This window comes from Oncorhynchus mykiss, chromosome 8, assembly GCF_013265735.2.
Source record: "Oncorhynchus mykiss isolate Arlee chromosome 8, USDA_OmykA_1.1, whole genome shotgun sequence".
Classification (NCBI taxonomy): domain Eukaryota; kingdom Metazoa; phylum Chordata; class Actinopteri; order Salmoniformes; family Salmonidae; genus Oncorhynchus; species Oncorhynchus mykiss.
In genome coordinates, this window is record NC_048572.1 from 62,536,159 (window position 1) to 62,548,269 (window position 12,111).

Here is a 12,111-nt window from a genome sequence, read left to right on the forward strand (position 1 = left end):
CGCAATAACATCTGCTAACCATGTGTATGTGACTAATAAAATTTGATGTTCTACTAAAGCCTCAGCAGTACTCTGTAGGTTAGCACCATGGTGTAGCCAGAGGACAGATAGCTTCTGTCCTCCTCTGGGAACACTGACTTCAAAACTAAACCTAGGAGGCTCATGGTTCTCACCCCCTTCCGTAGACATACACATTAATTATGACAACTTCCGGAGGACATCCTCCAACCTATCAGTGCTCTTGCAGCATGAACTGACATGTTGTCCACCCAATAACAATATCAGAGATTGAATCTAGTACTGAATGCATAAGCTACAGCTAGCTAGCACTGCAGTGCATAAAATGTGATGATTAGTTGACTCAAAGAGAGAGAAAGACAATAGTTGAACAGTTCAGAACTAATTAATTTATTTCAAGGTTTGGCTTGTAAAGTTTTTTTCCTGGTCACAGACAGCTGATGTGTAGTGCACTGAAGTCCACAAGCGAAGGGAAAAGTTGAGAGGAGGAGAGCGCATAGATAGTTGCGAGAAGGAATTATATATACAACAAGCAAAGTGATGAAGCTGTTTTTATGTGGCTGCTATGAAAGTGAATTGAAAAATGTTTCTTAAACGGAAGCAAACATAACAAAACAGGGATAAAAATACCTGTATTTGGCCAATAGAAATTTACATTAGCAAATGTTGGACTAATGATTACTCCCTAGATCAGCTAGATACAGGCAAGAATGTGCAAGGCGGTATTGAATGTGTCACTGTCTCACCTTGATTACTCAAAATTCTCTCTATGTTGTAAACTTTAATTCATAGGTTGTAGCAACCTCATGATGGGTAAAGTGGAAATTCAAGTATCATGTAGTAGCCTAAACCTATCGATGTTACATTGAGCTGGGTGAATGGAATATGAATGACAGTCATCCAATATTCTGTAATAGAAATAAGGCCATGTTCATATAAAAAAAATCGTCCTCCCTAATTTTAAACGGCACCAACCACCACTGGTAGACATATTGTTTGTGCTCTAGTCTTGGAAAATATTGCGTTTCAAGATGTCCACCCATAGAGGTTATATATCATATTTCATTCCAGTCTGTTTAGCAATTCTGGAGAAGATGTTTAAAGTAGTCAAAATCATTTAAAAAAATCTAAATATTTCAAAAGCATATTGCATGATTTTGAGTTCTGATATTTGACAAGCGTGGTAAGGAGTACAGAAGTAGCTCATCCTAGGGCGGTGTCCAATTTCTCCTGGCAATACAAAGGAAACAAATACAATAGGGTTTTCCGGCCTCGCTGCTGAACCACTAATCAAAGTCCTCTTATTAATATTGCCAGACTCCCAACCCATCTAGCCTTCTGACAATGAGAACAAATTAATGACTGGAGTAAATATACATCTAGCCAGGCTTTGCCTTGGCTGGACTAGTCCTCTCGAGCCAGCCACTTCACCTGCTGAAAGCAGATATGCATTTTGATGAGTGAAGTGCTACAGTTAAAGGGATTTGGGGGGGATTTCATTGAAGCACCAACGTGGGGCAGGAGAGGCTTTGGAGACGGAGGCAGGATTTATCTCTCTGATTGGATCATTCCTTGGCTGGGGGAAATACTTGGTCCAAGGGTGCATGATGTGCCAGCACTCTCCACCAATTTCTAGTTTTCCCCCGCTACAATATTTATCAACTAATCTCAGCAGAACTGCAGCTCAACCTCACATTCAGACTGTAAGCATACTCTTGCCAGCAGCACTGAGTCTTGGATGCTTTGCTCAGTGGCAAGTGAAGAGACATAATAAGACAAACTCTGCCCCATTAAAAATGCTTAGTGCTTAGGTCACTCCCTTCTTCTGTATTGTACATAATGCATTTTCAGGCTTGCTTTTAGGTGTGTGTGTGTGTGTGTGTGTGTGTGTGCGTGTGTGCGTGTGTGCGTGCGTGCGTGCGTCCGTGTGTGTGTACCTTTTAAGATATGTCTTGCATATTGCTTGCTTTGACACTCAACCATCCCCCCAAAAATTAAGAGGTAATTTGCTCATTATCATGACAAATTGCTCAAGTTAGGCTTCAGACAAAAACAACATCAGCAGTAAAAGAATATGTTGTAATTATGAGGAAACATATTTCTCCTTTTCTGTAGCTTGTCAACAACGCAGCATTTTACAAAGATTTAATGTGAGAGCTGCTCTGCTATTGCTGTCAAAATGATGTTTAGTGAATTCAAGGAGCATGTCTATGCCTTCAAAACGTCACTCAGAATGCACTTTCCATATTATACAGAATCCAACAGATGGATAGAAGCCCTCTCTTGCAGATAGATGGTAGAGAAACAAAAGCAATGGAGAAAACGACCTGCCTCCGATCTCAAACCACGTATTCAGGGCATGAGCTAGATGTTTGTTGATTTTGAGCTAAATAGTTCTAGCCATTTTGGGATTTAAAAAATATTTTTTCCTTGCCCATTTTATCGTACACCTGTGTCCTGCTCCTCCCAATAGCTTTCAAATGCAGCTTGACAGAAATGAATAACAAACAACTGAAACAAATAGCCCACCTGATTCCATGAATTCGGTGTTGAAGTTGGTCCAGGATTCCTTGCTTTTGTGCAGATTTTCCTCTATGACTTTAATATCAGCAAAGGGGCAGTTACAATCTGGGAACTTGGCAGAGCAGCGGCACCAGCAGTCATTGTTACGACACAAAAGCTCCCCCTCAGAGTTGCATGCCACGTAGCTGAGAGCAGCCTCCACGAAACGGTTCCGGAGGAATTCTGGAAGGACATCCTGTAAACCTGAATACAGAGGAGAATATTATAGCATCTTGTCATTGATGAAATATTATATTTTAGTGCCTTCAAGTTACATGAAGTTCATGTTCAAAACAAAGCAATATGTCCCCTTTATCCCTCCATAGTGAGAGCAAAAGTCTAAAAATGAGATGGGAATTACTATAATTGGGTTGTTTATTGTAGCCACTGCAAGACAAAGGAACTTAGTTGCTAGTAATTGAGAATTAGGTATAAAGACCACACATCTCAGAGATATGGCAGAGAATGCCAAACAAAATCCAGAGTGTAGATGGTCAAGGTTATGAAATGATGCGCCTACGATGTTAGAATAAGGGGAGGCATGGGCCCTGGTCAAAAGATGTGCAATACATAGGTAATCGGATGCTATTTGAGACTAATGTTCTGATGGAACACTTCTATTAAACAATGCCACCCCTCAGAACATGCTCTGTATATATGCCTGGACAAATGTCCTTTACTGCATGAGACAGGCTTACACTTGATATACAGTGCATTCGGAAAGAATTCAGACCCCTTGACTCATTCCAAATTTTGTTTAGTTGCAGCCTTATTCTAAAATTAATTCAATTAAATGTTTTCCTCATCGATCTACACACAATACCCCATAATGACAAGTGAAAACAAGTTTTTAGAAATGTTTACAAATGTATTAAAAATGTCAAACTTAAATACCTTATTTACATAAGTATCAGACCCTTTGCTATGAGACTCGAAATTGAGATCAGGTGCATCCTGTTTCCATTGATCATCCTTGAGATGTTTATACAACTTGATTGGAGTCCGCGTGGTAAATTCAATTGATTGGACATGATTTGGAAAAGCACACACCTGTCAATATAACGTCCCATAGTTGACAGTGCATTTCAGAGTAAAAACCAAGCCATCATGTCAAAGGACTTGTTCATAGAGCTCCAAGACAGTTGTGTCAAGGCACAGATCTGGTGAACGGTACTGAAAATTGTCTGCAGCATTGAAGGTCCCCAAGAACCCAGTGGCCTCAATTATTCTTAAATGGAAGAAGTTTGGAACCACCAAGACTCTTCCCAGTGGTGTAAAATACTTAAGTCTTTTTTTGGGGTATCTGTAGTTTACTTTACTATTTATATTTTTGACAACTTTTACTTCACTACATTCCTAAATAATATGACGTACTTTTTACTCCATACATTCTCCCTGACACCCAAAAGTACTCTTACATTTTGAATGCTTAGCAGGACAGAAAAATGGTCCAATTCATGCACTTATCAAGTCAACATCCCTGGTCATCCCTTCTGCGACTGATCTGGTAGACTCACTAAACATGCTTAATGCTTTGTTTGTAAATTATGTCTGAGTTTTGGAGAGTGCCCTTGGATATCAAGAACATTATGCCATCTGGTTTGCTTAATATAAGGAATTTTAAATTATTTATACTTTTACTTTGATACTTATGTATATTTTTGCAATTACATTTATTTTTGATACTTAATATATTTTAAACCAAATACTATTAGACTTTTACTCAAGTATTAGACTTTTACTCAAGTAGTATTTTACTGGATGACTTTTACTTTTACTTGAGTCATTTTCTACTTTTACTCAAGTATGACAATTGGGTACTTTTTCCACCATTGCCTCTTCCAAGATCTGGCCGCCCGGCCAAACTGAGAAATTGGGGGAGAAGGGCCTTGGTCAGGGAGGTGACCAAGAACCCATTGGTCACTCTCTGTGGTGATGGGATAATCTTCCAGAAGGACAACTATCTCTGCAGCACTCCACCAATCAGGCCTTTATTGTAGAGTGGCCAGACAGAAGCCATTTCTCAGTAAAAGGCACATGAAAGCCAGCATGGAGTTAGCCAAATGGCACCTAAAGGACTCTCAGACCATGAGAAACAAGATGCTCTGGTCTGATGAAACCAAGATTAAACTCTTTGGCCTGAATGCCAAGCATCACATCTGGAGGAAACCTGGCACCATCCCTCCGGTGAAGCATGGTGGTGGCAGCATCATGCTGTGGGGATGTTTTTCAGCGTCAGGGACTGATAGAGTAGTTAGGATCGAGGGAAAGATGAACAGCGGAAAGTACAGAGATCCTTGATGAAAATCTGCTCCAGTGTGCTCAGGACCTCAGACTGGGAGCGAAGGTTTACCGTCCAAAAGGACAACGACCCTAAGCACACAGTAAAGACAATTTAGGAGTGGCTTTGTATGTCTCTGAATGTGCTTGAGTGGCCCTGCCAGAGCCCGGACTTGAACCCGATCGAACATCTCTGACAGAGCTTGAGAGGATCTACAGATCTGTATCCGATACCCAAGGATACTCAAGACTGTTTTCGGTGCTGAAGGTGCTTCAACAAAGGGTCTGAATACTTATGTAAATGTGATATTTCAGTTTTACATTTTTTATACATTTGCAAAAATGTCATTATGGGGTATTTTGTGTAGATTGAGGTGGGAAAAAACAATTTAATCAATTTTAGTATAAGACTACCATAACAAAATGTGGAAAAAGTAAACGGGTCTGAATACTTTCCCGAATGCACTGTACATGCACCTAAAATAGGTGACATTCAATGTTGATAAAGATACCGTCCAATTTTAAATCACACGTCATTTGAAAACCCATAATCTGTTTTAAATGGTAACATCTTTTTCTGATCAATACATATCAATAACCTTGCAGAGAGTTCAATAATATGTATTAAATTGTCTGCTTTTCTCAATTTCCCTAATGGTTTTGTTTAGTCAGAAGCTCAGCTGTGGGTGTTTGGAATCTAATGATCATGTTAGCTGGCTGTGACAAAGGCTTCCTCTCAGTTTTCAACACTTTGGAAATGTTTCAAGAGTGGAGTCAATCCGTGTGCCTTATTATGAATATTTATGTGTGTTCCTTGGTATTTACTTTTTGAATAGTGGAGAGCAGACACAATTAGTCACAGTCTTCCTGCCTTGGCGGCTGACAGGTTCTGTGAGCCAATGGGAGAGCTATCTGGCAGAAATGGGCTTTAATTTGGGAGACGGCTAAATAACAGCCTCTTCACCTCAGCCCTTCCATCTCTGCCACTTTTTTTGGGGGGGGGGGGAGTGCAACGAGTACTTTTCTGTGGAATTGCAAGCTTCAGTTGTCAAGAACAATACTTTCCCATATTTCATTTCTTTTCCCTGTGCTAATGACTTGTCTTGCTGGAAGCGCAGAGATGCTTTAGCTAAGAAAGTTACAAAATTCAACACACACACACACACACACACACACACACACACACACACACACACACACACACACACACACACACACACACACACACACACACACACACACACACACACACACACACACACACACACACACACTCAATCTGAAAAAATACTGTCACACAGATTTTCAACCATCTCTCAGTAGTTACAGGGTATCTGTCAGCAGTGGGCTTCCTTCAGGAGACGGCGGTATTAAGTGGGTTGGCAATTTAAATGTCAAACCTGAGGAAGGCGCTGGAAATTGGCACAAGCTGCGTTTATAATTAGCGATGGCTGAAGGAAGAGAATGCTCTGAGCTCATTCCTATCCTCACACTACTTTGTGCTTGTTTGACTTGTGGTGACATTTCTGTCGTGGGTGTTCGAAGCAAATTAGTGTTCGCTGAAATGCTTGTCTGCAGACGACCCTACAGCCTACTTTTAAAGAATTGGAAAATATTAAATTTATTAGACTGGCATTAACCTCTGGGATTTCATATTATTATTGAACCACATGGGCTTTTCCATTGCAATGAATAATAGGAGTCTGAAATGGGATTAGCTGTGATTGTTTGTTTTCTAGTAACCTTATAATGGTAATCTACTTCAATTTAATATGAATTTGAAAAAGGTAGATTATCGTTAAATATTTCTACAGTGCCGTAAAATACTTTTTGGGTGTCGGCTTCCTCTAATGAAGATTAAGAATTGAATGATCACATTTTCCTTGGTTAAACAAGACAAGATAATATAAACACAATTTTTGTTCCTGGCATCCTTATAGACTCTAAACCATTTGCTTAATATAGTGACCAATATGCACTGTTTGATGGTTTAATTAGATGCAAATACAGTGAGATTGATAAATAACCCTATCATTTAAATATGTGGATTGATTTATGCATTTTGTCATGGTTGTGGCTTACAGTGCCTTGCGAAAGTATTCAGCCCCCTTGAACTTTGCGACCTTTTGCCACATTTCAGGCTTCAAACATAAAGATATAAAACTGTATTTTGTTGTGAAGAATCAACAACAAGTGGGACACAATCATGAAGTGGAACGACATTTATTGGATATTTCAAACTTTTTTAACAAATCAAAAACTGAAAAATTGGGCATGCAAAATTATTCAGCCCTCTTAAGTTAATACTTTGTAGCGCCACCTTTTGCTGCGATTACAGCTGTAAGTCGCTTGGGGTATGTCTCTATCAGTTTTGCACATCGAGAGACTGACATTTTTTCCCATTCCTCCTTGCAAAACAGCTCGAGCTCAGTGAGGTTGGATGGAGAGCATTTGTGAACAGCAGTTTTCAGTTCTTTCCACAGATTCTCGATTGGATTCAGGTCTGGACTTTGACTTGGCCATTCTAACACCTGGATATGTTTATTTTTGAACCATTCCATTATAGATTTTGCTTTATGTTTTGGATCATTGTCTTGTTGGAAGACAAATCTCCGTCCCAGTCTCAGGTCTTTTGCAGACTCCATCAGGTTTTCTTCCAGAATGGTCCAGTATTTGGCTCCATCCAACTTCCCATCAATTTTAACCATCTTCCCTGTCCCTGCTGAAGAAAAGCAGGCCCAAACCATGATGCTGCCACCACCATGTTTGACAGTGGGGATGGTGTGTTCAGGGTGATGAGCTGTGTTGCTTTTAAGCCAAACATAACGTTTTGCATTGTTGCCAAAAAGTTCCATTTTGGTTTCATCTGACCAGAGCACCTTCTTCCACATGTTTGGTGTGTCTCCCAGGTGGTTTGTGGCAAACTTTAAACAACACTTTTTATGGATATCTTTAAGAAATGGCTTTCTTCTTGCCACTCTTCCATAAAGGCCAGATTTGTGCAATATACGACTGATTGTTGTCCTATGGACAGAGTCTCCCACCTCAGCTGTAGATCTCTGCAGTTCATCCAGAGTGATCATGGGCTGCATCTTGGCTGCATCTTGGCTGCATCTCTGATCAGTCTTCTCCTTGTATGAGCTGAAAGTTTAGAGGGACGGCCAGGTCTTGGTAGATTTGCAGTGGTCTGATACTCCTTCCATTTCAATATTATCGCTTGCACAGTGCTCCTTGGGATGTTTAAAGCTTGGGAAATATTTTTGTATCCAAATCCGGCTTTAAACTTCTTCACAACAGTATCTCGGACCTGCCTGGTGTGTTCCTTGTTCTTCATGATGCTCTCTGCGCTTTTAACGGACCTTTGAGACTATCACAGTGCAGGTGCATTTATACGGAGACTTGATTACACACAGGTGGATTGTATTTATCATCATTTGTCATTTAGGTCAACATTGGATCATTCAGAGATCCTCACTGAACTTCTGGAGAGAGTTTGCTGCACTGAAAGTAAAGGGGCTGAATAATTTTGCACGCCCAATTTTTCAGTTTTTGATTTGTTAAAAAAGTTTGAAATATCCAATAAATGTCGTTCCACTTCATGATTGTGTCCCATTTGTTGTTGATTCTTCACAAAAAAATACAGTTTTATATCTTTATGTTTGAAGCCTGAAATGTGGCAAAAGGTCGCAAAGTTCAAGGGGGCCGAATACTTTCGCAAGGCACTGTATACATCATGGTAAGCCAATTTTCAATTTACAATTGCTCTTGGGCTAGCAGAGAGGTGAACCAAAGATTTAGGTTTCCTGCCTGTAGATAGCTTTTTTAGTGCACTTCACGTAAACAATAGCTGAAATGGCATTGTACAGTCATCAATGTATTTCATATAGGGATAAGACAAACATAAAAATATATCCCACAGTTTTAGATAAGCCCTGCACCACAAAGTAAACAAAATCCTGGATTGAACATTTAAATTTACAGTGTTACACCTTCAGAACATGAGGTGAGGAAGATCTTTGGAGGATATACCCTTGGACTTTGTTTTCATGAATTATACATTGTGCAGGGAGAGACCAGTAGATATGCACTTCCTTTCACTTCTTGATACCGACTGCTTTTTACCAGTCCTTCATCATCTTTTCTCCTGTGTTCACGATGCTTAGACTTGGCTTCACTATTGGATTAGAGAGATTGTCATCACTGTCACTTGCTTATCTATTTCTTTCCTCTTGAAATAAAGCTTAGCCAGACGTGTGATGCTCTGAAGCAGAGCCGGCTCTAGGCAGAAGCTAAATAAGCAGTCGCTTACCCGGCCGCAAGGCCCCCCCCGACGATAAAAAATTGACAACTTATCAAAAACCTTGTTCTGTTGAAGCATTCTTGGTTCTAGGTGAGCAAGTCCGCTCGGAAAGGAGAGAAGGCACGGTAAGATGGCCTAAATAACTGGCAAGCAGCGCATGAGAAGGCTATATTGTCAGATGGTAGGCCTATCTGTTAACGCCGATACACAAAATACACACTATGACTAGCCTGCTAATGTGCCTTTACTGTCGAGAAAATACCCATTACTGATCCAAATGTTTGCCTAATCAGGCCTAGGCTAGATTATTATTATTTTCGTAATGAATCATGCATTCAAAACGCAGAGCTTTTTAGCGGGTATTGAAATGGCATATTCACTGCAGTTTACAGCCTAGACTATAACTCTTTGCTCACTAGAAAAAATAAAGAAAATACATTATTGCATTGTGTTTCTCTAGCCTAGGTATGATCATTTTCTTATCCCTAAAAAGCTTAATAAATTGGGGCAGTGGCGATTTTTAGCATGTAAATCTTGGTGGGGCAAACTCAACCCATTTGTTTAGATGCATGCCAGCAAAGCCACTACACAACATTTTATTATTTTATTAGGCCTATGGTCTAAAAAGGAAGGAAAGAACAATCACAAGGATCTATAATAATAGACCATATACCGGCGCACAGACAGCACATTGCGTAAACAAAACAACCCTTGCAATATCAACTGAAATAACATGGGTCTATTACTGAACTTTTTGTTGAAAAAAAAATGTTGAATGGGTAGAGACTTTCACTGGCAAACATGGTTACAGACCCAACAACATATAGAATCCCCTCCTCATGAAGAAAAGTACATGAGCTAATTATAATACACAAATAAGCAAAACTATGAAATCATTCATGAATAAGATAGACCTACTGTATATAAGCAATATAACAATTGAGATGTACAAACTATGGCATAAGGGAATGATGAGTGGATAAGAGGCAAGCCGTAATTTCGATTAAGACATTAATGAGCGAGTAGTCCACATACTTTGGTCATGTAATGTAAATGGCTTATAAAATTAACAGGATTAAATCTCCGCAATAGTCCTTAGCCACTTGCCATCAATGCTTTTCTTCTGTTAGAGTATTTAAGCCGCATCTGTTCTTACTGTCTACAGTAAGACCCTAGGTCTTCCATCTAACCCTAGCTTTACCATAGTTTACGTTTTGGCCCATAAGCTGGTCTTTAAACTATTCCTTGTTGTTAGCCATCCCTGTGGTGTTTATGGGAATGAAGGCTTAGCGTATGGAGATTTTGTTCCTCCATCCTTGGACTGTGTCCTGGCCATCTGGGCCTCATTATGTCTGATATTTGCCCAATTCCCTATTGTCTAGCCTCTGTTGTTTGACCAGTGCAGCCATGTTGGACCTGCTGGTTGGACCTGCTAGGAGCCAGGTTATGGAAGCAGCACTCAAAGCCTGTGTCCAAAATGTCACCCTATTCCCTTTACAGTGCGCTACTTTTGACCTGGTCAAAAGTAGTGCACTATGTAGGGAATAGGTACCATTTTGGGACGTCACCAAAGCTTATTTTATACACCGTTTAAGCGCCAGTCCCCAGCAGATGGATGAATCCATCCCAAAATAATCCCACACAACAGGATTTTCAAAACCTTGCTTCACAGATATGATCTATGATTTGAGATCCAATACTGCATGATTTCACAAGTCAAAGAGCCTGAATGAATAGCCTTGAGGAATGACGAATGAGAGCCCACTGCTAAGCTTAGAAGCACTGATATACACTTATCAAAATCATATGGCATTGGTTGTATAGATCAGAGCTCGCAAGAACAGTGAAGCACTCAAGGGGAATCCAAAGCTTTTGCCTGGAGAGTTTATTGTACGCAAGAAAGTTTCTCCACCAAAATACTCCCTTACATCAAGTTGGAGAGTTATGATCATTTGAAACTAAATAAGTAATTTTTTCTTCTTGGCAGCAAAACTATTTTTTGTGGATTCCAAGTCATTTGTCTTGCAGCATAGAACAAAGAACATAATGAGTATATTATACACACACAATAGAACACAGAGCAACTGTTTAGAAAATGGAGTACAGTAGCTTACCTTTTAGCTGTATTTTATTTTCAGGACTGTGTACCAAGACAGAGCTAACAGAATCAAGGCTGTCATAGTTACTGCATCCGAGGGGCCCGGTCCTAGTTTCTGTTACCTAGGAAACAAGGAGATACTTTAATGCCTTATTATGCCTACTGGTGAATCATGTACCTGGTTGTTAGTTGTCTAACCTTTAGAAATAGAATGAATAGAAAGGGTTTCCCCATTCAAGTCAATGAGGGCATAATGGGTGGACTGGCAGCCATTTTGAGTGTACCCATGCCAGGAAATAAAAGCTAGGTTGAAGATGACCTGAGTAAAAGCTACAATAAATTGAAGATGGGAAGATTAAGACAAAGGAATAATTCTGTGAGGAAGCATTAAAAATTAATATTCATGGGACCAGCGGTCAGGAATTCCAGTAAAAATGTGGCTGGATAGGAATGACAGTAAAACTGTTGAGTAGTTAGCTGATATTCACTACGAATGTGTTTACTTTTCACTTTGATGGCAAACTTTCTGTGCTACTACCATTCACTCCCAGTCATTCCCGAATGTAATAGCTTGTCCCTTGTTGAATAGTGGTGCAAAGAGTTATGGGATATTAGAATCCTCTTGTCTTTACCTGAATATATCAAAGACAGTATTGTATGTGATGGTTTGTATAAACCTTGCTGTCTGCCTGTCCGACCTCGGAAACGTTTCATGTTTCATTGAAAAAATGCGATCTCGCATACAGAGAATGCTGTGTCTGCCTTGTCCCGCTTCATCGTCCATTATTTCCAAGGTAATGATGAGCGTCTGTGTTCATCCCTTACATTGAAAAGTTATTAAAACAGATGAATA

At 39.8% G+C, this 12,111-nt stretch overlaps 1 protein-coding gene across 1 annotated transcript in view; it reads right to left on the bottom strand.

Moving 5' to 3' along the window:
* The window catches only part of LOC110530307 (BMP/retinoic acid-inducible neural-specific protein 3), a 94,463-nt gene that overhangs the window by 22,855 nt on the left and 59,497 nt on the right, over positions 1-12,111 (bottom strand). The window contains exons 5-6 of the mRNA XM_021613236.2: positions 11,275-11,380; positions 2,548-2,784 (exon numbers count right to left, since the gene is read on the bottom strand). Coding sequence (XP_021468911.2) covers positions 2,548-2,784; positions 11,275-11,380 — 343 coding nt within the window. The remainder of the gene's footprint in view (positions 1-2,547; positions 2,785-11,274; positions 11,381-12,111) is intronic.